Source organism: Acomys russatus, chromosome 10, assembly GCF_903995435.1.
Source record: "Acomys russatus chromosome 10, mAcoRus1.1, whole genome shotgun sequence".
NCBI classification, from domain to species: domain Eukaryota; kingdom Metazoa; phylum Chordata; class Mammalia; order Rodentia; family Muridae; genus Acomys; species Acomys russatus.
In genome coordinates this window covers 36,443,922-36,470,599 of record NC_067146.1, presented here as the reverse complement: position 1 = coordinate 36,470,599, position 26,678 = coordinate 36,443,922, and the positions used below count along the sequence as shown (strand labels likewise).

The 26,678-nt window shown below is 44.1% G+C and overlaps 1 protein-coding gene across 1 annotated transcript in view; it reads right to left on the bottom strand.

Annotated features, from left to right (window-relative positions):
• Window positions 1-332: 332 nt before the first annotated feature.
• Window positions 333-26,678, bottom strand: part of LOC127194128 (protein lifeguard 2-like) — a 28,540-nt gene continuing 2,194 nt past the window's right edge. Inside the window, exons 2-10 of the mRNA XM_051151483.1 lie at window positions 17,984-18,255; window positions 15,051-15,129; window positions 14,089-14,142; window positions 12,779-12,869; window positions 8,128-8,165; window positions 7,955-8,042; window positions 4,521-4,610; window positions 2,256-2,303; window positions 333-477 (exon numbers count right to left, since the gene is read on the bottom strand). Coding sequence (XP_051007440.1) covers window positions 334-477; window positions 2,256-2,303; window positions 4,521-4,610; window positions 7,955-8,042; window positions 8,128-8,165; window positions 12,779-12,869; window positions 14,089-14,142; window positions 15,051-15,129; window positions 17,984-18,255 — 904 coding nt within the window. The 3' untranslated portion in view covers window position 333. The remainder of the gene's footprint in view (window positions 478-2,255; window positions 2,304-4,520; window positions 4,611-7,954; window positions 8,043-8,127; window positions 8,166-12,778; window positions 12,870-14,088; window positions 14,143-15,050; window positions 15,130-17,983; window positions 18,256-26,678) is intronic.

The following is a 26,678-nucleotide window of genomic DNA, read 5'->3' as shown; positions in this document are numbered from 1 at the left end:
CCCAGAAAACTTCAACAAAGCAATGAGAACCTTCTAAATGTTTGTCAGTATGTGATTAGGGCGCTCATTTTCTGAATTTCTAGGTGTCTGAAATTTTCCATATGAAAAAGAAAGTTTTGCCATGTGACAAGGGAAATAAAAATATAACAGCAACAGCTACTGTCTACTGAATTCTTAGCTTCTTTTGACATAGACAGACACAGACAGACAGACGACAGACAGACAACTACTGAAAGGACCTCTGAGTGGCCACCGCTGCATGCCGGGACCTGGCAACACTCCACAGGCGTCCCACCTTTTCTCTTCTGAACCTCAGCCAGCCTTGGCCATCCGCTATCGTCCAAGAAGATCCAAAATGAAAACGAAAATGTTGATGATGTCCACGTAGATGTTCAGAGCAGCAAATATGTACTCTTCGGGGTCTACCTCATAATGGTAGCGGCCCCCAACCATCATCTGCACGTCCATCACCAGGTACTGAAGAGAAGGAACAACTGTCTATACGGATTGCAGGTATGTACCAAGTAAGTGGCCAAAGTGCTCTGAGGAAAGTTATTTTATCATTTAGAAAAATGTAGCGGGTTGAGGGTATAGCTGAGTTGGTAGGGCACTCACATGAAGCCCAGTACCACACAAATGTCCTGGTAGTTCGTGCCTGCAGTTCTAGCACTCTGGAGGCAGAGGCAGGAAGGTCAGAAGTTCAAGGTCATCATCAACTACATAAGTTAGAGGTTAGCCTAGACTACATGAAACTCTATCTCAAAAGTGGGGGGAATGGAGGGAAGAAAGGGACAGAAATGAAGACAGGAAGAAGGGAAAAGATGTAGAACGTTGGCGCAGCTGAATCAGTCACTCTGCACTCTGTGAGAGAAAGGACCTCATCCTCATTAAGCCCACAGTACCAAGCCTGTAAACGTCTTTTGCTTTCCACATCCAAAAGCCTTTGTGCCTTTTGTCAATGATGTGGACCAGATGGACAAGGTGGACATGTCACGACAAGGTGCCCTGTATCCATGGCTTCCCTCACGCCCTTGCTGGAGCAAACCAAAGATGCTTCCCAGTCTCAGAGAACTCAGGTGATAACAAGCCTTGCCATCCCTATGCCTGAGACAGAAAGTGGGTAAGAGGGTGCTCCTGAGTGGTTAGATGATCCCCTCACGGCACATTTCAGATCAGCTGCAATAGGCAAAACTACCGAGTCCTAAATAATGACATGAAAAGTCAGAGCCCTCTCTCCCCCTCACGCCTGATGCAAGGTGGAGACCTGGAAAAGAGGACAACTGGCTGAGCCTCCTGGCTGCAGACTAGCCTCAGAGCTCATTGCCAGTCCCACCAGACACACCAACACTGGCAGGACATACACACATTGGAGCTTTAAATATATATATGTGTGTGTGTGTGTGTGTGTGTGTGTGTGTGTGTGTGTGTGTGTGTGTGTGAACTGTGCCTATATATGTGTGCATATATATGTAAATGAACTGTGCCTAAAGGAGACCCAAGGCAGGCCTGCACAGGCTGAGCTCCCGGGAGAAAAGGGAGACAAATGGGCCCAAGTCAGCTCCTGGATAACAGGAGAGGTGAGAAAACCAACACACACACACACACACACACACACACACACAATTTCATGCATGGCTTCTTCATGACTCTCATACAATGACACAGAGTGATGGAGAGGAAGCAGTTGTGGGTCTTCTGGTGATACTACTTGGGCCTGGTTAGCTTTTCAATGTCTCAATATGGTCAGAAGTTTTTACAATAATTTTTTTTTCTTGCCAGGCATGTGGCACACGCCCTTAATCTCAGCACTCAGGCAGAAGCAGATAGACCTGTGAACTTGAGGCCAACCTGGCTTATATAGCAAGTTTCAGGCCAGCCAGTGCTACATAGTGAGGCCTTGCCTACTTTTTTTCCCTTAATGTCTGAGAAGCCTCAGTGGGTACCAGGACTTGCTGCCAAAGCAAGTAAGCTCTGAGGCTTCCACACTCCCCCTTCTCTTCTCAAACATTAACTCTTTTAAGGAAAGTGATCTTTCCCTGTTTCTGTTATTCTGTTATTGGTGTCTGTGTGCTGCTGGGAAAGCAGTCTCCCCCTGAGCTTCTGTGCCAGCTTTCCTGGGTTGGAAAGGCCACCAGCTGTGCCGAGTGAGTTGTTGGAGTGTTCCTAGGGAAATGGCTGACTCTGCTGCCCAGCACAGGGCCTGGGAGGGTATATATACACCGCGATCTTCAGCGCAGAGGAAAACCAGGACTTACCATGGAGAAGAGCAGTGTTCCAAGCGCCGAGTACGTCAGATGCAACCACTGCACAGAGAGAAAGACACGGAATGATGGCCGTGCTCACACGAGGCACTATCCTCAGTTAAGGACCCATTATGAAGACAGTTAAGCCTGTGGGCATTGGCGTCTTTGTGAACCTTTCGCCAGTGTCTACCACTTAACTCCAGGAAGCTCTCAGCGGGCATGCTGACCTTCACAATTACCAAGGGAGTGCCTCTGACTCCCTGGGGCAGGGCAAGGACAATGTGTTACTCGTGGGCACATCTGTGCAACCCTCTGGGGAGTCTGCCTTCCTCAGCGGGCAGCATGAGTGGTTCTGGAAACAGGGATCTCAGGCTCTCTAGCTGAGAGTGTGAGGAGAGAGCTCAGAAACCACTTTGCAAGCAGTGGACCAGCTGACGGGGTGGAGATCTCTGGCGAGACCCGTCACAGATGTGCCAGTCTGTCAACAGGCAGTTCTTGGCTTTATTGTACAAGTAGAGGTGACTAGTCACCCCAGTCCCAGACATAAAGGTGGGATTGCTGGTGCTAGTACGCTAGCCTTTTTTCAGACCCATGAAATTCCCAGGACCTCTGCCCAAGCCAGTCTGACTGGGATTTTGCCTGGCCAGAAAGTATGGGACATATCTGAACACCCAGGGTTTGGCTCACATGGGACGAGAATAAAACAACCCACAAGACCTGAGAAACATACAGCACGAGGTCTCAAGGAGGAGAAAATGGTCCCAGCAGGATGGGCAGGGCTCTGTGGAAGAGGTTCTTGGCGAAGAGAGGGGACAGTGAATCTCCGCACCATCGGGGAGCACAGTGGTTTTAGCCAGCAACAGGAGGACATGGGGGACGCTTGGAGTCCAGAGGACATAAACTTGCCTATGTCCTATGCATGGAGTTAGGACAACAGTCTTCTGCTCACCTGTGGGGAAGACTGCGGCTCGGGCATGCTTGTGAGAGGTGACTGAGATTTGGGGAGAGATTTGTCTTGTAGGAGACACTGTCCCCGTGCGTGAGGGACCCTGCAAACACCTAGAGCAGCTATGGACAGCTGTAGTCTTTGAATACACATCTTTGTGCCAGGTGGGGTGGTGAACACCTGCAATCCTAGCACCTGGGAGGCAGAAGAAGGGTGGTCTGTATGAGTTCGAGGCCAACCTGGTCTGCACAATGAGCTACATGCCAGCCAGGGCTACACAGTGTGACCATCGCAAAAAACAAACTAGGAAATGAAGCAACAAAACCAAAAAATAGCAGGTACATCTTTGTGATGTCTTAGAGTTTGTCTGTAAAATATAGACACCACCTCCCTGGCTGTAACAACATACTTATTCACCTAACCAAATGGACCCAGACAGAACTCCTGGTCACATGTCTAAAGATCCTATAGAAAGTCCATCTGTGGCCAAATAAATGCTTCCAAATTGTAGTCATACAGTTCCAGGTCCCAGGCAGGGACTCTGTTCGTATATAGCACTCATGGACACCACAGGGCACATTATATGTAGCTTTCTCCATTTCTGCTCCAGAGATAGGCTGTGCACAAACCAATGGAGATAGGGACACTGCCTAAATATCACACAGATCCACCCTCCATGCCACCTCTACCCCTCACTCCCTGGGGACCCTGAGTGAATTAAAGTCCTCTGCACCTATTTGTCCATCTATAAGATTGACATGAAATATTGTTCAGGAGTTCTGTAAGGGTTGAATGTAATGGCTCAGTGAAAAGCATACCAAAGGCCTACGTCCGATACTAAAGAGTGAGCTGGGTGGACACTGAGCCGGCTTCTGTGGGCTGTGCAGGAGAAGACACTGTCCACAGCCGAGCATAGGGTCCCCTCAGGACCCTCTTGGGGAAGGGCAACTAGTGCCTCAGATAGATCAATGTTCACACACTAGATTCCTGTCTGTGCTACTTCACTGACTCCCATGTGTGCAACTGAGAGGGACACAAATGCACATTCAGACAACAGGACAGGACTGTAGTGTACCCCACTCAGCTGCTGGACTGTACAAACCACTGCCGTTTGTCTTTGAACTCAAAGACATTTTTTCTGAAAACTGGGCATGTAGCTTTAGAGTGCCTGCTGACATGCTCAAGGCCTTAGCTTCAATCCCCATCACCACAATAAGTTATAATGAAGTCCTTACATGCTTAGCCCCGACACCATGTCTGCTTCTTGGGGGACCCTGTGCTGACCTGGCCAGAACTTCCCTCATTTTGAATACTTCTTGGAAGTCACTTACATATGATTGTACCACAAGTGCGATGATCCCGTAGATCAGTAATACACTGGCGAAAACGAACAGCACTCCATTTAGCAAGGTGAAATCCCACTGGCGAGACAGAAACAGGGCATGTGACTCCATTGTCTCAAATGTTTAGAGATGCACTTCTTACCCCATGCACAATCTGTCCTGGCCATTTCTTAGGATGGAAATGCCTCAGCCCCAAGGGCTGAAAATTGCCACATAAACAATATAACTGTCACTGTCACTTGGCTTCGCTTCAGGGAGGAGGAGGATGTGGTGGAAAACAATGGAAGCCAAGGGTTGATGATTTTCTTTTTTCTTTTCCTTCTTTCTTTCTTTTTCCTTTTTTTTTTTTTTTTTTTTTTTTTTTTTTTTGTTTTTTTTTTTTTTGTTTTGTTTTGTTTTGTTTTTCAAGACAGGGTCTCTCTGTGTAGCCTTGACTGTCCTGGACTCACTTTGTAGACCGGGCTGGCCTTGAACTCCCAGCGATCCACCTGCTTCTGCCTCCCTGAGTGCTGGGATTAAAAGTGTGCTCCACCACACGTGACCGTCGATGTTTTTTGTTTTTGTTTTTTGATTTTTGATTTTTAGGTTTTTTGAGACAGGGTTTCTCTGAGTTATCTTGGCTGCCCTGGACTCACTTTGTAGACCAGGCTAGCCTCAAACGCACAGCAGTCCAACTGCCTCTGCCTTCCAAGTGCTGGGATTAAAGGTATGTGGCACCACACCTGGCTCTTGATGATTTTCTTAAACTGGGTGATGAGTACATGAGAATTCATGGTATTTATTCTGTTTTTATATTTATAAGAATTTCTTCAAAGCCAGATGTGGTGGCAGACACTTGTAATCTCAATACTCAAGAGGTGAAGGCAGGAGGATCAGAAGTTTAAGGCCAAGCTTACAGGACGAGTTCAAGGCCAATCTAAGATACTCAAATCTCTGATGAAAGAAAGAGAAGAGAGGGGGAAGAAGGGAAGGAGGGAGGAAAGATTGGTTTCATTTAATAAAAAAGAGAAATTGTGTAGGGTATAAATTTGTATGCATAATAATAACTATTCATATTTAAAGAACTCATACATAGACAATATTAGGAAAATTAAGCAAGTTATTTCATTAATAATTGGGTCTCTTTTTCAGATTTGTATACACATATTTTTATAAAACAATCTAAATTTTCAAAATTATTCTTAATGATTGTCTTATAATTTTGGCATATGTTAATGTGATTAATGTGTGGTTTTGCCTTTAAAGATTAGTGACCCATGTGTTTTGGTTTTCTGTGTTTCCTAAAGGGGCTGAAATTTTTTTCAAATAATGAAAACATGCAAGATATTTTCTTGCCTTTCCCTTCTGCCCTCAGCACACACAGGACTAATTCTCTTCATGTTCCTCTTAGACCTGCGGCCCCCTTCTGCCCCACTGAGGATTCAAGAAGGATGCCTGGCAGCTCTGGCCAAACTCAGTCCCTGAGTCACATCGGGCCTAGACTTTTGGCTTCAGAGACCAAACAGGGCCCACTCAGAAAGCACAAATAGCAGGAGACTATCATTCAAGAACAAATGACTAATTTGCCTCTGCTACCAGCCCCTCTTTACCGAGCACTAAAACTCACAAAAGGCACACAGGCCTTCAAACTCCTAGCCTCCACCTTAGAGGAAAGGCCAAGCAGAATCCAAGAGGCTGAGCATCTGGAATCCACACAAAACTGCCACTCAGGCCAAAGGAGCAGAGAATGGAGTCCAATTATATTTAAACCATGTGAACATTCTGTTTAGTTTCCCCTCTATGGGACAGTTTGGGGCTCATGAAAAAACTCAGGCTCAGTGTATAAGTACATTTCCTCTGGAGCCCTTGGGAGCCTTGTAAAGGGAAATAATTGTGTAAATGCCTATCACATAACTTCATCAGAAAAAAACAGTTTAGTTGGATGCAAGTTCAGCTGCCTTTCCGAGTCATTAATGCAAACACATTATGCAATGGAATCACATTTAAGGTACTTTTCAGCAGAATGTTTCATCCCCTGCACTCAGATCTTTACCCGTGAGAGATTTAAATACTCATGGGCCTTTTGGGGAAATATTCTGACATTTAGAAAACATTAAACGGCTCTGAGAATATGCCTACATCAGTAGCCCTCCTCACTCACAGTAGGGAGGCATGTCTGTTTCCACCGAGGCTGGCTTCTAAGGACCATCCTGGAGATGATGGCAAACACTGATCTGATTCTAAGTTAAACTGAAGCTCTGCTTTGGGGCACATGGAAGGGATACCTGTCTGTGTGTGTGTGTGTATGTGTGTAGGCCACAGGTCCACTTCAGGTGTTATTCCTTATGTTTTGAAGAAGATCTCCACTATGACCTGGAGCTCAGAAATTAGCCTAGGGTGCTTGGCCAGAGGCTCCAGGGATCCTGTCTCTAGAATGCTGGAGCTGTGGTTACAAACCCACGCCACCATACCCAGAGCTTTACATGGGTGCTGGGAATCAAACTCAGGCCCTCATGTTTACTTACCAACTAACCCCCGCCCCCAGTCCCTAAACCACTACTTGTGATACCACGTGACTAAATGCTTTAGCAGATCCCTCTACCTCTACTTTTCCATCAACAAAAGCTAAAATCCTGCTCGAATATAATGCTGTCCTTAGGAGGTGTGCCAAGCAATAGAGAAAATACGCCTCTTTCTTATTAAACTGACTAAAACGAGCCCATCATTCACTGGGGCAAAGTGTCCATAAATGAAAGACAGGGCCACTGCAAGGAGCCCACTAAATCCCCGGAAGCACCTTAGGGCTGGAGAGACTCTGGCATCACAGTTGGGGTGTGACTCTGTGGTTGAGCACTTGGCTGGCATTCACAAGGCCCCTGGGTAGATCCCACCAAAATGAAAGAGCAGGCCGGAATTGCAGCAGGGGTAAGTGGCGCTTCTGAGCCCTAATAACTGTGAGAGTCTGAATTTTAAGCTGCACATTTGAACCAGGCCCCAGCAGAGAACGCAGGGCGCACTTAGCAGTATAGCTGGAAATGGGTTGTTGGTTCCTGAAGGACCCACCTCCAAAAGTAGGCTCAAAGGAACCAGGTGAGCAGCTGTGACACCCTGGAGGGCCCAAGCAAGGGATAACGACTTAGGACACCTTCAAGTTGGGCTGTGTTAAGCTGGCCCGTTAAGACAAGCTGTGAGTGAATTTTGATGAGGAATATGGCTATACCAAGAGGGACCTGTTGGGAGGACACCATGGGAGTACATGCCTCTCTCCTCTGTCCCTCTAATTTCCAGTGGGGGAATCCCTGGCCCAATCTCTGACAAGGCAAGAAAGCCATGGTGCTGAGGCTCAGGAGACAGTGAAGCAGGCGTGGGTGAGGAGCCAGGAGGGTCACAAGAATGCAGCCAGAAACTCCCTTATGATAGAGAGTTGTTTCAATAATACGTACTTTTGTTTGTAGTGCGAATAAAGTGAGCGCTAGTGTCACCACAGTAGTGGCTCCTGTTGCCCATAGTATCTCTTCTGCTCGATAGAGGCTAGAACCAGAGACGGTGGTTACTGTCCAGACACATTCAAGGAAAAGCGTACACAGTAAAACAAAAACATGTATCAAAGACTTACATAGACATGCTCCCTAGCAGCAGGCCTTCCAGAAGTGTCTAAAAACAAAATCCACAGTAAATCAGCAGCCTGTTTCTCCAAGCATGAGGTGGCCAAGCCCTAGACTTCATTAGAGGGGACCAGTCATGTGTGCATTTGGGCAGGATCCAGGGAGTGAGTGGGGATGTGAACACAGCCCTGGGGCCCCAGCTACAAGGTGGTTATGGGAAACAAGTTCACATATTCAGTGCGCGAACTGTGTACTAATTGTGAGTGAAGAAACCGGGATAAAAGGCTCATGTGGGAAGCACACCCTCACTAGTCAGATGGGGCCATCCACACACTATCTGCGCACTTCAGCAGGACAGCATATATTGTTTCCGTTAATGATTTGCCCACACTTTGGATAATGTCACTCGCTGTGGTCCTGTTAAACATAAACTATTTCTTTAGGCCCCAGATCTGGGATGAGAAATGAGACCTCAGTGCCAGGATACAGGACTTCAGGGCAGTTCCTAGCAGAGGTGACTGCACAGGACACCCAGATGGGACCACTGTGGGCATGTGAGGGAGAGGTGGAAGGCTGGGACCTAGTAGGCAAAGAAGCCTAAGGGTGAGACTAAGATAGTGCCTGGCACACTCAGGACCACAAACATAGGGCTGTTGTGTGACACAAGAGGTTTGCCGGCCCACAGGACACTTGGGAAGGACCAGGGAAGTCCTCCAGTGTCATCAGAGATCAAAAAGGAGGGCATCTCCTAACCGAAGTGCTGACATCAGAGTGGCTCTGGACTTCCCCAACCCATCAGAGGCTGGAAGAGAACTGGGGCCCAAAAGGCCTCAGTCACTTTCCTGTATTTCCCAGATCTGGTGGGTGATTGTTAATGTAACTAAGAAAGCATCGTAGGACAAGGTTTATTTTATGTACAAATGATACTTCAGTAATGTGCCCGATTCGGAACTTCCTCCTAAAATATGCTTTTTGGTTTTCTTTGATGCCGTTACTTTGTATTTCTCCAGAGCCAGAGAGAGAGAGAGAGAGAGAGAGAGAGAGAGAGAGAGAGAGAGAGAGAGAGAGAGAGAGAGAGATGAGGGGGCCTGGGAAGGGAGTCACCACAGAAACCAAGCATGCTCAGATCAGGGAGGCAGGGAGTCACAGATTAGCGGGGACAAAAGCTGCAAAAGCTGTCCGTGACAAGAGTGAGTGCTTTCTTGTCCTCTCTCACCCCCTTTTCTGAAATGAGTTTCTATATGTTATTTCCTAACACTTGGGCAAGATGGTGAATCTAGAAAACAAAATCATTACTTGACCCTGAAAAGTAGACCCTCTTTTAGAGGCCACTTGCAAAGCCTCCATGAGGAAATCCCCTTTGGAGACCAGTAACTTACATTCTTTGTACTTGTTTATTTATTTGTTTTGAGACAGGATCTCCCTACATAGCCCAGGCCACCTGGAACTCACAGAGATCCACCTGCCTCTGTCTCCCAAGTGCTGAGATGAAAAGTGTGCACTTCTACACCTGCCGGGCTCATATTTTGTCTGAGAGAGAGAAAAAACTCACCTATCAATTTTTTTTGTATTGTTTTAATTCGGGTTCTGTTGTTGTAGCCCAGACTGCCTGAAACCCAATATGTAAACTAGGCTGGTGCCAGACTCCCAGCCAGCTTCCTGACTCTGCCTCCGGTGGGGTGGAATTGAAAGTGTTCACCATCACACGCGGCCTTTATTTAAATTTCTGTATACATTTTGATGTATGTGTTTGATGTATTTGTGTGTGTGTGTGTGTGTGTGTGTGTGTGTGTGTGTGTGTGTGTGTGTGTCTGTCTGTCTGTCTGTCTGTCTGTCTTCATGCTGGTGCACATGCTCCTATGTACATAGGTGGGGCAAGGGTCAATGTGTGGTGTCTTCTCGGGTGCTTTCCACCTTATTTTAAGGTGAACTTAGAGTTGAACTTAGAGCTCATTGGTCTGGTTGGACTGAGAGCCCAATAAACTTTAGGGACCTACCTGTCTCAACCCTCTTCAGATCTCAATGCTAGGGTCACAGGCATGCTCCTGGATCTCACATGAGTGCTCAGGAACTGGACCCTGGACTTCAAGCTTGGATGGCAAACACTTCACCAACTCAGCCATCTCCTTAGCTTCCTTTATTTAAATTTTTTTCCAGTGGTGCTGGAGACTCACGCTTAGGGCCTCATGCATGCTGTGCACACATTCTACCACTGACTTACATCTCCAGCCTTTGTTTAAATGCCTGTTACGGCTGGGTAGCTTGGTGTTCTTGTGGGAATCCTAACAATGGGAGCGGGGAGCTGCCCCTGACTCGTTTGCCTACTTGTGGAACCTTTTTCCTCCACTTGAGTTGCCTTGTCAAGTCTTGATGAGAAGGTATGCGCCTGACTTATTGTAGCTTGTTATGCCATGTTGGGTCATGATCCTGGAAGGTCTGCTGTCTACTGAGGGGAGGCAGAGCAGGGGTGGATCTGGGGGAGAGGGGAGGTTTTGGAGGGGAGAAGCTGGAGGGAGGGGAGGTAGGAAAAACTCTGGTTGGAATGTAATATATGGGAGAATTTTTTTTAAAAGTTCAAACCTAGGCAGGTGGTGGTGGTGCACACCTTTTAATCCCAGTACTCAGGGGGCGGGGGCAGGTGGGGAATCTCTGTGAGCCTGAGGCTAGCCTGAGAACAGCCAGGGCTGTGAGAAAATGGTCCTCTCCTTCTGCCCCCCCCCCCCATCACCTCTACTTCAGAATCTCCTGGAGCTGGAGAATTAGGAACTAATTGAAACAGGAAAAGATAGGAAATCTGTCTTAAGACGACAACTGGGGGCAAGGGCATTGTGAAAATACTGCACAGTCAGTGTGGTCCAGGAACTAGAGCATCTTTCTTGCTTGCCTGGGCAATGAGCTGGGGATGTACTACAGCAAGAAAGGTTCCTCAACACTCAGAAGGAAATGCCACCATGGCTGGTAGACAGCCATATTCCCAGCCTATTCCTTTCAACAGGTCAGTTACAATGCCACTGCTTGGTACCCATGTAGAAACTCATACCACTGGCCCTGTGCATTTACTTGCTTTGAGGACCAGCAGATACAGAATCCAAGTGTACAGGGTTCAGTGCATTTTGCACACTAATCTATTTGCCTCCGTGATCTATTTTTCCTTCCATTTGATTTCCCTTTAATGTACTTAACTTCTCATTTTGCAGATATTGGTGCATGCTACCTCAAATCTGATTTGGAACCCGCTCTCACATAGGAAGAGTGGTCAGCATTGTACAAAGGGAACACAAACACAAAGGTGGACACCATCCTTAGGCACACTGGGCCAGTGTGCATCAACACACCCCTAGGCAATGGCTACCAGCCAGCTGCTGAAAAGCTGAGCCTGCAGGAGTTCAAAGTTTGGCCTGAGGGTTGGAGGATGACTGATAGGTGCTGCTCAGTCTCTCACGAGCCCCTAACTCTTCAGGATGTTGAGCCTGGGTCGGTGGGTGGGAAATCTCAGAGGTTCTGGTTGTATTTGGGTTTAGGGAGTTCAGATATTTGTTTCTGGGGTCCTCATGAGCAGAAAAGAAACAAACAAACAAACCAGAATTGGCTGTTTAAAAAAAAAAAAAAGCCTAGAACAGCACTGATGATGGGACAGAGGTGATGAGGGGAAATGTGGGTAGCGAAGGGATGAGGACACCTGGTGCTGCTGTGTATTTAAATGGCTCCCAAGATCTGGCTATGGTCCAGAGGAAGACATTCTCACACAGTCCTAGTGATAGTGTGTAAACTTTGCTCTCCAGATGTCTCTGATTGGTTAATAAAGTTGATGACAGCCAATTATTGGGGCGAATAGAGGTAGGCAGAGCTTTGGTTCCCAGGCTGAGTGTCTCCTGAGGGTAGAGATCGTGATGTGGAGAGAAACCGGAGAGAGGAGGGAAGGAAGAAATTGGAGAGAGAGAAGACAGTAGCCTGATGGAGCCCATCCAGCCCAGACAGGGCGACATATTGCCAAGTACCTTAGGGAGTGCAGCTGGGAGGGAGCCAGAGTAGCTTAAATAATTAGTTTAAATTGTACCTGCCCAGTCACTGTGCTTAAGGCTTGTTTAAATAAACCAACAGCTCTCTGTCTCAATTACTGGGGAGGGGCTAGCCGGGTCATAGAAAAGCCCGATGGAGTTTAATAAATACTCAACAATTACACACCACAGCACCAGCCCTGGCTGCAGGAAAGACCCCTTGTACTGAGAAAGGTGCTATAGAACTGGGAAGAACCTAGGCCCAAAGTGGACTTGCAGCAAAATACACGTCACAAAATGAAGACAATTACATTTCTAGTTCACAGGCCTGTGAGTCAGAAGTGGAAGCCACTCCTTAATGAAAAAAAAAAAAATGCGTTATACCTGTCAGAGCACCAGGTGAAGCACACACATAACCCTAACCTTGGGTGTGGATTCTTGTATGGCTCCAAGAGAGGCAAGTTTGCAAGAGCGAAGAATGTCCCAGAATCCAACTGCATAAGGGGTGAGGGCACTGTCTACGCCTAGGATGCTGTTTCTGTACAAGTGCCCGTTACCTGTCTTCCTGAACCACAGGCTCCCACAGGAAAGACAATGATGCAATGAGACAACAGAAGGATGTGTCAGGGGGACACTAAAGCACCGGCCAAGGAGAGCTACTTACAAAGAATGCCAGGAGGATGTAGTTCGCAGGCACTTGGCGTCGGATATCCCTACAGCAAGCTAGCACGATGACCACAACCAGAACTGCGGGTCTGGGGATGTGAAACCACCAGTTACTGCTTTGGTACTCAAATGCTGAGTAGTGTGAACAGATGGACAGGCAGAGGGACACAGACGCAAGTGGAGCAACACAGTCTGAGACCTGACATACAGAGCAAACCAAACAGCTGCTTCCTACTCAGCTCCCTTTTAAGCCTTCAGAACGAGCTTGTAAAAGTTTCCATACATGGATAGAAAGCCCATCTTTAAATTTTTTTTTTTTTGTTAAAAATACAGATTCACGGGAAATTGTAAAAAGACAGAAAAGTGCTATACAAATTATATGAACTTTTTACCAATGATTTTCATTTATAAATTTATAGCACAATTTCAAAACCAGTAATAGGACACTGCTATAATATGAATGCAGTTATTTAACATGTGACTGTGCCATGAGTCTATGCATAGATACATGTAGCCACCACCCCAATTAACATTCAAAACTATCTTACCAATAACAAGTCAACAAAAAAGCCCACCTGGTATGACTGCTCTCTGGCAACACCCCTATATACAGCTGGCCCTGACATCTGGCACCCGTTAACTTGCTCTATTTCCCGTCTCTATAATTTTGCCTTTTAAAGAATTTTACATAGGGGCTGGGAAGATAAATCAAAGGTTTTGTGTACTGGATGCTCTTGCAGAGGACCTGGGTTTAGTTCCCAGCATCCACGTGGCAGCTCACAAGCACCAGTAACTCCGGTTCTAGGGGATCCAACATTCTCTGTAGCCCTCTATGAACACCTGTGTAACGTGGTGCACATAAAAACAAGTAAGCACAAACAAATACACATAAAGAAAAACAGATAAAATATAAGAATATCATGCTTTGTCTGGGTGTTTCTGTATGTTTATTTTGTTGTTGTTGTTGTTGTTGCTCTTAGATTGTGTTACTTTGAAACAGGGTCTTATGCAAGCAAGGCTGGCCTTGAATTCCTGATCCCCCTGTCTCTACCTCCTAAGTGTTGGGCTTACAGGCATGCATGGTCATACTCAGAAAGAATGCTACACTTTACTACATTTTAAACAGAAGAGGGCATCAGATCTCATTATAGATGGTTGTGAGCCAGTATGTGGTTGCTGGGAATTGAACTCAGGACCTCTGGATGAGCAGCTAAGTGCTCTTAAGTGCTGAGCCATCTCTCCTGCTCCACATTTTTAATAGTGATCAAATTTTGGCCAAAAGTTAATAGAATTATAAATGATACTTACAGGAGTGCATACAGGAACCAGGGCATGGAGATGATCCACTTCCTTAGAGGCTTGCTGGTTAAAACACACACATACACACACACACACACATATACTTTTACAAAAAATAGTAAATATTGCTAACTAAAACAGAAGTATAACAATATCATGAGAAGGATGGGTAAACTAAATGATCAATGAGGACAAATAGGGAGGAAGCATTGAAACCTTTTTTTTTTTTTTTAATGGAGAAACAGGGTGATAGCGCGGTTCCCTGTCAGAGCATCTGCTTGGCATGTGTGAGCAAGGCCTGGTTTCAAACCCACAGCACAAAGAAAAGAGAGAGACACTATAAAATACTGAGAGCCAGGCATGGTGGCACATATCTTTAATCTCAGCACTCAGGAGGCAGAGGCAGGTGCATGTCTGTAAGCATAAGGCCAGCCTGATCTACACAGTGAGGGTGACCAGAGAAAGCCAGGACAGCTAGAGCTACATTGTAAGACCTGTCTCAAAAAATCAAAACACAAAATAAAACACTATAACTGACATATGTGCAAGCTAAAAGAAGTCAACTCATGGTTTGTGTTGCAAATAGCACATTCAATAGGATGAAATTGGTGATGAATTAAAGTCTCTCAAATAACTACAGAATCTAACAATGTTCTAGCCTTCAACCTCTTCCTGATCTTACTTATTTATCCAGTTATATTTGAAAAGGGAGCTCAGAGAAAACGAAGAAGAAAACAGTGCCCAAAGTAAGAGTAGGAAAACTGTTCTTGGCTTAGGATCTTAGATTTGAGGAATCTCCTGCCATGTTGGCCTAGGGGGTCCTTCAGAAAAACCTGTGTATAGGGAAAATATCACTTACGAATGATGATGGACCAACACCATACTGTTCGAAATGATCCAAATTAAAGCAAGCCGATTCCATGAGCACTCCCATGAGTGACACCTAACTCTAGACAGTAAGAAAGACTCACCAGAAAACAAACATGCTGATAATCACTCCAGTGATGAGCAACTGAACGGACAGGATGATGAACACTTTCACAATGAAATCTGTGGAGACAAGATGCTATTTCATGACACATTGCCCAAAGGTAAAACTAAATGCAATTTCCAGTTCAGTGAAGGGAATTACCCCATTGTCATTCAAGGCTAGGCAAGGCAGGGCTGGTTTAGTCAGCTAACGAGACAACAAAAATGAAGTGACTCTGAAGAACATTTTTTAAAAAGATTTATTTCATTTTAAGATTTATTTACTATGTATACAGTATTCTGCCTGCATATATGCCTGCACACCAGAAGAGGGCGTCAGATCCCAGTATAGATGGTTGTGAGCCACTATGTGGTTGCTGGGACTTGAACTCAGGACTTCTAGAAGAACAGCCAGTGCTCTTAGCCTCTGAGCCATCTCTCCAGCTCTGAAGAACATTTTAAAATGTGTTTTTAAAAAATTCTTTGAGAATTGCACATGTGTCCACAGTATATTTTTATCTCTGTAGAACTTTTAAAGACTATCCAATCAAAGCCAGCCACAGTGGGGCATACTGGTAGTCCCAGCTGCTCAGAAGGCTGAAGCCAGAGAATTGCTTCAGCTTAGGAGTTGGAGACCAGAGTAACAAAGGGACACCTGGTTGTAAGAACAGACAAACAGAAAGAATATCCAGTCTAATTATTAACCATGTTTTCTTAGGGGCTGGTGAGCTAGCTCAGCAGGTAAAGGCACCTGCTGTAAAGCCTGAGGCTAGTCGTCTCACAGAATCATGTGACATGATGAAGTCATTGTTAGTGTTTTTAAAAAATAGGCAAAGATTTAAATATCATTTCCGAAAGATATGGATAGCTAACAAGCGTATAAGAGATGTCCAACACCATCAATCATTAGGAAAATGCAAATCTTCCTGGGACCCCACAGGCCACTCTGGCCAAGGAACCAGGTAGGCTAACTGCAAGTCTTCACCTCCTTCTTCTATTCCTCCAAGTCCAATACCCCAGTTTTACCCCCAGATCTGTAACAGTCCTTCCTTTGTGGCCTCTCCTCACCCTCTGTCCCCATTGCCAGGGAACTAAATGGATCCATGGGACACCCTGCTTTCCCCCCTGTCCTTAGACACCCTCAGCATCATCCCCAGCCCATACCTGTTCCTAAGTGTCAGCTCCCAATACTCAGAAACCATTTTACCTGGAACCCCCAGTACCCACACCCATCAGGATTCCAGAAGAATTTCCTATCAGGCAACACCTGGCCATCACACTCTCTAAGAAACAAAGAGGGCAACAGGTACCAAAGAACAAAACAGCCACCCAACAAAGACAAGACCAGATATCAGCATCTAGAATTACAATCTTCCCAAACCCAGATGCCTAGATGCCACTGTAAAAACACAATCAAACAGTAAGGACACTATGTCTTCACTAGAGCCCAACAACCTTACCACAGAAGGTCCTGAGTATTTCAACATAGTTGAGGCACAATAAAAAGACATTAAAATAACCAGAAAAAAATTTTCACCCAACCACAAAAGAATACATTTTCTTTTCAGCACTTCATGAACTTTCTCCAAAATTGACCACATACTCAGACATGAACAAGTCTCAAAAGACTAAAAAAAAAAAAAAAAACACACACACATACACACACACACACACCCTGCATGTGTCGTCCTGTCTGACCACCACGAATTAAAGCTGGATATCCCAACAACAAAAACAACAGAAACCTTAAAAACAATATAAAAGCTGACCAACTTATTTCATTACGGACTGAAAAGTGGGTCAAGGCATAAACTTAAAAAAAAAAAATTAAAGGCTTTCTACTGGATTTCTAAGAATTGAATGAAAATGAATACATAATAAACCCAAACTTATGGGACACAATAAAGGTTTGTCTAAGAGGGAAATGAATAGCACTAAGTGCCTACAGTAAAAAAAGGGGTGATCTCATACTAGTAACTTAAAAGCACACCTGAAAGCTTTAAAACAACAAGAAAAAAAACCACACCCCAAAGGAATAGATGACAAGAAATAATCAAGTTCAGGACTGAAATCAGTAAAAATAAAAACAAACAAACAATAAAAACAATTAATGAAACAAAGTGTTTGTTATTTGAAAAACCAGTAAAATTGACAAGTTCTTATCCAAATTTACTAAAAGGGAGAGAGAGAGAGAGGGAGAGAGAGAAAGGGAGGGAGGGAGGGAGGGAGGGAGGGAGGGAGGGAGGGAGGGAGAATATCCAAATTAACAAAATTAGAGATGAAAAAAATGAAAGTGTATATAACAGCAGAGACCAAGGAAATATAAAAACAAACAAAAACAATGAAAAGAACTGGTCATTTTTCTCATTACATATCACTTACTAGAATTAAATCAGATCAGTTAAGTGCTTCAAGTAGACATATAACCCCGAGTAAAACAGAAACAGTCACTGAAAGTCTCCCAACAAGAAAAAAAATGCCCAGTGCCAGATGTTTTTAGCACAAACCTCTATCAGACCTTCAAAGAAGGTCAATAGAAAGACCTTAAAATAGCCAGAAATTTTCACTCAACCACAAAAGAATACACCTTCTCAGCACTTCTTGAACTTTCTCCAAAATTGACAAAATTGAAGGCCAATGATAATACTCCTCAAATTATTTCACAAAATAAAAATAGAAGAAACATTACCTAATTAATTTTATGATGCCACAGTTATCCTGATGCCAAAACCACATAAAAAACCAACAAAGAAAGAGAATTAGAAACCAATTTTCCCTTATGAACATAGATGCAAAAATTCTCAATAAAATACATGCAACCAAATCCAAGAGCAAGGAATCTAAATTTTAAAAAAGTAAATTCTTTCTGGCAGTACACACCATGGAAATATTTCAAAACACTGCCCCTTCCCAAGCCCAAGTCTTATCCTCTTACCTCTCCGGACAGACCCATTGTTGAAGGGACTGGATGGATTTATGCTCTCATTTGTAGTAGCATCCTCTGAAACTTCTATTGCGTAAACACTCGCCGCATCTCTAGGCTTTGGATATTGGTATTTTACAGCTTCTTTTGGCCTCTCTCCAGATGAGTACGTGAAGGGCTGGTCCACTTTACCGGCGTTGCCTTTAATTGCTGCTTTGTGAATAAGATGTTGATGGTCTCCAGAGCTAAAGTTGACTAGCTCACTGACCTCCATGTCTATTTTCCTGGAACAGAAAACCTGTCATCCATGTTCTTATGACCACACCCCCATTACTTGACTATCCTTATAACTCTCATGTGTTTATTTCCTCTCTTCAGTAACTGGGGGTCCAGTCATATTACATCAGTGCATAATAAACATCTGTTAAATAAGTGAGCAAATACTATAAGATGAGTCCTGCAGAGCAGCAGTTCTCAACATGTGGGTCAAATCTCTATCTCCAATGATATTTACATCACAATTCATAAAAGTAGAAAAATTACAGTCATGAAAGTAGCAACGAAAATAATCTTATGATCTGGGGATCACCACAAGATGAAGAACTGTACTAAAGGGCCTCAGCATTAAGAAAGTTGAGAACTACTGCTGTAGAGTAAAAATAATGTGCCTCCTATTATGGGATTAACCTTTTAATTCATTCAGCAAGGAGCTAAGAGGGCCGGTGGAGATTTCTCCGCTTCTTCTGCCTTCAATTGACTTACGCCGGGGCTAGACAATCCCTGGATGAGCAATGATACTAAAGGCAATGCAAGCGAGCCAGGGACGTGCGAGGCTGTGAGAGCCCTCCATGATACCTCCATGAGGAAAAGACTGGAGGAGAAATTCTTTTTAGACATTCTCAGGGAAAGTGAGATAAAAGGAAGGGTTGGACTTGGACAAGAGGTGGGGGAAGGTTGTCACAGATAGAGCAGTCTGCCTAGACCAGAACCAGAGGAAGCATAGAACATAGGTCCCAGAAACTGAAGGTGCCTGTATTCCAGGGCCAGGAAGTTGACAGTGTGATGAGATTAAACCAATTCACTGGGAGGAGCAGGGGCTGGAATAACTTAAAGAAACTATATTTTACTCTCAATGACATCAGCATGTTAGGAAGAATTACAGTCTCCCACTGAGTCTACATCCCTCTTCTGGGTCCCTGGAAACATTGCTAGGCTTGTTAAAAGAAACACTGCAGATGGGCATAAGGACACTGAGATAAGATGGTTCCAGGGTCAATCAAGTTTCAAAGCTGTCCTGTTTTTTTATGGATCATTCTTAGAAGAGAAGAAGACAGAAAAGACAGAATAAGAAAGACAAATGGGAGTCAAAATGATAGGTGCTATGAAGATGATTCTAGAAGCAGCTTGGGGCTAAGCACGTAGGTGGCCTGTAGAAGCTGGGTAAGAAACAGGTTTTCTAGTGGAGTCTCCAGAGAAGAGCTTGGCCCTGTTGGCACTTTGGTTTTATCTTGTGAAGCTGATATGGACTTTTGACCTGGATAACTGTAGACTGTAGATTCGGTATGTTTCATGGCACTGAGCTTGTGCAGAATTGTATCTGCAGCAATAGAAAACTGATGCAGTGGGCAGTCATCGCTGAGGGTTTAGAAAGACCCCTCAACCTGCAGTGTAGAGTAGGAGGAGAGGGAGCCAGTGTGAAAAAGCGGAGATCAGAAATGGTGGCTGGGGAAGTGGGGCTTGGCTGCTGTGCTTGGTAAGCAAAAGGCCAGTCTCAGGGAACCACGAGAAGAACCAAGGCAAAAGCAAACATTGCAATGCATCTCATGGCAAATGTGAAGATTTCTTTTCTTTTCCTTCCTCCTTTCCTCCCTCCCTCTCTTCATTTCTTTCTTTATTTCTCTCTCTTTCTGTCTTTTTTTTTTCTACTGCTGTTGTTTTTGTTGTTTCTGCTACTGCTGATTTTCAAGGCAGAGTTTCTCTGTGCAGACCTGGCTGGCATTGAACTCAGAGATCCGCCTGCCTCTGCCTCCTGAGTGCTGCGTGGGATTAAAGGTGTGTACCACCATACCCAGCAATGTTGGAAGATTTCAGGCAAGTCCCCGTCACTGCTGCCTGCTTCCTGTCTCACAAGGGACATGATGGAGCAAGAAAAGGAGCCTAAGATGGTAAAGCCCGGGTAGAAGATGGCCAAGTCAGAACACAGTAAACAGGAAGTCCAAAAAACTGCCAGGCTCCTGACAAAGCAGATTCTGCTTAGTAAAGATGTCCCTTTCCCTCCAATCAATCTCTAAAGTTTACAAGATTCAGTAGGGATTTCTATTAACACCCAAGTTCATCAAATGTAAGTAGATGAGAAAAATCAAGAACAAAATTGAAAGAGGACTATAAAAGAAGCAGTAGTAATACACTTTAGCAGAAATAAAATGTATATGTACAAATGTATCGTATATATGTGTGTGTGTGTGATATAAAGCTATATAATTAAAGCTATAGTACCAGTGTAGCAATGGATAAATAGGTCAACAGAATGGAAAAGATTCTAGTAACAGTGTTTGTGTGTGTGTGTGTGTGTGTGTGTGTGTGTGTGTGTGTGTGTGAATTTAATATTTGATAATGGTAAAACTTCAAATTATGCTGTCTGGTGTTGGAACAATTAGTTATACATTTGGAGACAATGGTTTAATAACTATTGTATTTGTCACTTAACGATGTATTGCAGGCTGTGGTGGTTTGAATGAAGATGTCCCCTCCCCATAGGCTCATATATTTGAGTACTTAGTCCCTGGTTGGTGCAACTGTTTGGGAAGGATTGGGAGTTGTGGACTGTTGGAGGAAAAGCATCACTGGGAGTGGGCTTTGAAGCTCCACAAAACTCTTGCCATTTCCAGTGTTCTTGCTCTGCCTCTTACTATGCATAACATATGAGCTCTTAGCAGCTGCTCCAGTCACTGGCCACCATGTCATCATAGACTCTAGCCTTCTGAAAGCACAATCCCAATCGAACATTTTCTTTTATAAGTTGCCTTGGTCATGGCATTTTGTCACAGAAATAAAAAAGTAACTAATACAGGTAAACTGAAAAGTCATATATAATAATAACCGTCATCATAGGTACTCTATTAGAAAATACAAGGATTATATGGATCCACTTTTATAAGAGTGATATCATAAAAAAAGAAGTATTGGACAGATTGGAGGTGTACAAAACTTCAAATGCTGTTATAAAAAAGTCAACAAATCTGACAGGACAACTGGCAAAATATTTGCAATGTTTATGCTTCAGAAGGGGTAACATTGGCAACCCAAAGACGATGAGAAGTGAACACAAGAAGCCAATTCACAGACAATTTAAATTGCCGGTAAACCTTGAAGATGACACTTCCCAAACAGCCAAAGACGCAAATAAAAGCAGTAGTGAAATGCCTTTTTTTCAGAGAAGACATTCAAAGGTTAAAAAGATGATTCTCATAGTTGTAAGACTAAAAAAAAAAAATAGATAATCTGGAGGCACATTGTGACTCTCATGTTTCTTCTACTGAGCTCCTTCTTCCACAGAACAGTAAATATATACCTTAAGTGTGACACTGACTATATAACAAATAATTACAAATTTAAATACATTTCATTAAAAATGATATTTTGTTATTGATAGAAGTATCAATATAAGCCAATATGGATTCATTATGTTATCCATTATTATGTTTATAATTTTCTCTTGATTTTAAGCAAAATTAAAATATTTATGTTGTTTCAAAACAATCATGGGTCCTAGGCATTAAGTCAACTATGTATAGTGGATCATTCCACTTGAAGTACACCATCTCATAGCAATATAAAGTTTTCTGTGGAAAGATAATTTAGTGATATCTACCAGAATCCCAAATATGTGGCACTTTAGGCCCAACAGTTATAATTAGGGCAATATCTTCCATAAACACACAAAGGCAAAAGTACATGGAAGAGAAAATTGAGTATATCATTCATTGCTTATAACTGCCAAAATTTACAACAGCTCACTATCCATCAGCATGGAAGTAGTTATGTTAATTTTGGTACAGACAAAACCATACACATATACACATATATGGACCAGTGTGAAGTTCACTATGATACAGTTTTGAATTTTGACAATAATATTTAGGAAGATTGCATTAATACCTCACCTCCTCTCTGCCTGGAAAGGAATACTACAAATGGAATTAATACAGCTGAGTTGGGGATGTACTTGGCCTGAATGAATTTGTACAGTGGCTATTTATTCCAAATAATAATAACAATAACATATTTACATTTTGAAGACAAAAAGAAATATTTCCCTCTTTGATGAAGTCTGGAGCCCCTCTGAGAAAGGGATCTTCATGCAAAGCTGACGGTGATGGAAAGATACTCAAATAACCAAGTTGGTGTCTAGGGTGTCCTGCAAATCAAGAGACAGTGAGATTTTCAAAGCACTCAAAGACAAAAGCAACCAGAATCCAAAAGCAACTGAGTTTTCCTCACGGAACTGTATTTGGTTGATTCCTGAAACACAATGAGGTTTTCACCTGGTCCTCAAACAGGTCTCCTGACTCTTGAGCCAGCAGCCATTAGGCAGGCTCTGGGTGACAGTTAAGAGAGTGGCAGTTGGAGCACACGGGGTGGGTGGAACCTTCCCTCAGGAAAGAGGGGTTCTAGTCAAGCCCAGTCTATCAATCCCCATGCTAGCCACTATACACTCTGGTGGGTCTCAAGGAGACCTACACTTGGGTCTTCAAATCAATGTCATGGAGCAAGAGCCTCTGTCCATGAGAAAGCGGTCCTTCCAAGCATGCCATCACTTTCTTCTCAGCAAGATGAAGATGCTCATAAAACTCCCCTGGGGATGCCCTCCAGAGGTCCTCTGCATTACTTCAGATGAATAAGATTCATTTTTAGTAAAGTTTCAACTGGTCTTTCTAGTAGACCATGATGACTTCTGTGCCCCCTCCCCCATGGTGGCAGATTGCAGCCTGCAGGTCACAGGTCAATGGGAAGCCCTGGGACACCTAAGTCAGGCTGTTTGGTGTGAGAAGACACAGGATCAGGTGCTGAACAGATACTGTGAGCCCTTCTTCTCTGAGATTTGTAGAGAGGGAGGGGAAACGCATTCTCTATGGAGCCTTTTTCTAACCCATTCATTGAACTTAGTGCTTGTTTGCTGTGTCCAGAGAGTAAGGGAGTGAAAGAAATTCAGAAAGGTCATATGAGACATGCGCACAGTGAAGGGAGAAAAGAAGGAAACGCTTTATAGAGGAATCGCTATTTGCAACTATGGAGTTGGAGATGAAATGTTGGCTAGTTCTTAGAAAGATGAAGGTTGGAGGACACCCAATGCAGGTAAAAAGAACATTACTCCGAGGCAAAGAATGAGACTGGGAAACAAGAGGATATTATACAGAAAATAGGTGCACCGTGCTCAAGTTACAGCATAGAAAATCCAGCAAGCCTACCTGCAGTAGAAGGCATATGCTGACCACCCCTCAAGCCCCCCTGGCCAAAAAGAAAAGAATAAGAGTATTTGCCTCTGCTGTCTTCTTTCGAACCTCACAGTCTCATAAGCCCCATCATCATCTCTGTCCAGTCCCCAGGGTCTCTATTCTGTTGGTGTAAACAGTGAACCTGAGTTAACTATATATTTTACCCTCCAAAATTCAGTTAGCATGATTTATTTGTTTCCGTGTTGGGTTTGTAACTAATGAACTAACTACAGTTTGCTCAAAAGAAATTCTTTCTCTTCTCATCAGCCTCATATTATGCAGCTGTTTCTTAGATGTAGGAGGCACCTGCATTGCCTACGTGGAATAGCTCATTTCAAACATCATCTCTATGGTTTGTGGCCTTTGCAACCTTTCACCTGACAGGTGAGCAAACCAAGTAGAAATGCAACTGCAAGCCCCACCCCGTTGGCATACAGGCAGGGATACCCACAGGCCGTGAATCGTCTGTTGACCTATAATCATCAGAGAACAAAAGGTCACCGTTTGAGACCAGCCTGTAGTGTGTTTTATACATCTGCTCCATTTTCAATCTTGGGAGTTTTCATTAGTGAATTGTCCTGAGTTCAATTTCCAGCAACCACATGGTGGCTCACAACCATCTATAATGTGATCTGATGCCCTCCTCTGGCCTGCAGATGTACATGCAGGCAGAGTTCTGTATACATAATAATAAATAAATAAATCTTAAAAAAAAAAAAAAAAAGACATGCGTCCATCCAAGGCATCTATCTCCTCCCGACACCTCTGGGAGCCATGGCTTGACTCACAGTCTTCCTAAAGCACCCCTGAGGGAGGAGGGGACTAGAGGAGAGCCTTCACATAGTGTTGCTCATTTCCCTCCCTCTTGATTTGATCCCCAACATCATCTTTGCTTAGTAATTCCTATCAGTCCCTTGCATCAAATGTTGCTATTACGGTAAGGCGGTGTGGTTTTTCAACCTTCTTAATATTGTGACCATTGAATATAGTTCTTCATTTGTGGTGATAACCATAAAATTATTTTTGTTGCTGCTTCATAACTGTCATTTTGCTACTGTTATTAATTGTAAATATTTGTGTTTTCTGGTAGTCTTTTAAAAAAATTTATCTACTTATTTTATGTATATGAGTGCTCTATCTGCATTTAACCTGTACGCCAGAAGAGGGCATATTATAGATGGTTGTGAGCCAACATGTGGTTTCTGGGAATTGAATTCAAGACCTCTGGAAGACAAGGCAGTGCTCTTAACCTCTGAGCCATCTCTCCAGCTCCCCATTTTCTCATAGTCTTAGGTGACACCTGTGAAAGGGTCATTCTGACACACACACATCCTCCCCCGACAAGTGGATGGAACTAGAAAAGATCATCCTGAGTGAGATAACGCAGGCCCAGAAAGACAAACAGGGTGTGTACTCACTTATAAGTTGATATTAGCTGTTAGGTAAAGGATAATCTCACTACAGTCCACAGACCAGAGAGGCTAACTAAAAAGGAGGGCTCTAGGGGAGATCTCTCTGGGAAGAGGAAGTGAAATAGATTTTGCAAGTGGACTGAAGGTGGGTGGGGAGGGGAATAGGAGGAATCAGCTCGGGGAGGGAAGGATGGAGTGAGAGGAAGAGGGCATTTAGGGGGCGATGTGGAAAACCTAGTACAGTAGAAACTTCCAGAACCTATGAGAGTGATCCTAGTAACCCTATGAGAGAGGACTCCTAGTAATGGAAGATACAGAGCCTGAATCAGCCATTTTCTGTACCCAGGCAAGGCTCCCAGTCCAGTGATGGGACTGGAACACCAACCTAGCCACAAACCTTGACCTACAACCTGTCCTACCTTCATTATGTGCTTGGGAACAGGCAGTAGCTCAGAGCTTTGTAGGAGTGGCCAACCAATGACTGGTCTACCTTGAGGTCCAACCCATAGGACAGAGTCCATACTCAGGACTGCCTAGATGGCCAGGAACTGGAAGCTGGATAGGTCAGAGACCTAGGGTAAAACCAAACCTGACTGACTGAAGAAAAAAAAAAAGTCAATGATTCCTAATGATATTCTGCTATACTCTTAGATTGGTACTGAGCCCAGTTGTTATTAAGAGAGGCTTCCTCTGGAAGCTGACGAGAGCATGCGCAGAGACCCACAGTCAAACATTAGGTGGAGCTTGGGAAACTCCATGGAAGAAGGGCAAGCAGGATTGTAGAAGCTAGGGAACATGGTCCACAAATCAACTAAGCAGGAACCATAGAGACTGAAGTGGCAATCACTGAGCCTGCATGGGTCTCCACTAGGTCCTCTGCACATACGTTGTGGTTATTTAGCTTGGGGTTTTTGTGGGATGCCTAACTGTAGGTTCAGTTTTCTTAACCAATATATTTTATTATGAACTTATTAACCGAGCGTATGTCCCGTATAACCTGGCTAACCGAAACAATAGGAAAAGAAGATTAAAGAATACAGTAACAAAAACGTAAGAATATCAGTTCCGAGGAATGATTCTCCTGGCATAATCAGCAGGATTTCTTCTGCTGGAACCTGGCGTAACCAGAACCCGGAACCTCAGCAGGAGCAGGAGCCCCGAAGCCTCGCCTCAAGTGGTTCTCTCTAGGAGCATCTCAAAGTGGAAAGATGAAACTATCCCAAGTCTCCAAAAGCCCTTGCCTCCAGTTCTGGGTTCATTTATATATCTCCTCCCAGAGTTTGTTCACGGATTTCTTTCAGCTGGCAACAATCAAGCTCCCGCACGAGGTGATTTGTCTTCTAGTGGATTAACCTCACCTGTTCTCACAAGACCGTTTCCCCATCCCACACTTGGGATCATAACAAAAACAGGTTTATCTTTCCTTCACCTAACAATGGGCGCAGGGGTATCTCTGACTGTTGCCTGCTCTTGGCTCCTTTCCCTCCTACTGGGTTGCTTCCTCCAGCCTTGCATATGAGGATTTGTGCCTGGTCTTTTTGCATCTTCTTATGCCATGTTTGGTTGGTACCACTGGGAGGCCTGCTCTTTTTCCGAAGGGACACAGAGGAGCCATGGATCTGGAGAGAGGATGGAGAGGGAGAACTGGAAGGAGTGGGAGCAGGAGCTATGGTTGGGATGTTTGTATGGGAGAAGAAAAAAAAAAAATATGAAGTCAGGTGTGAGTAATGGGAGAAAACCATAGAATTAAAAATCCAACCTCCAGCTGAGAGCCTGGACAGTCTACTGGCAGGTCACAGA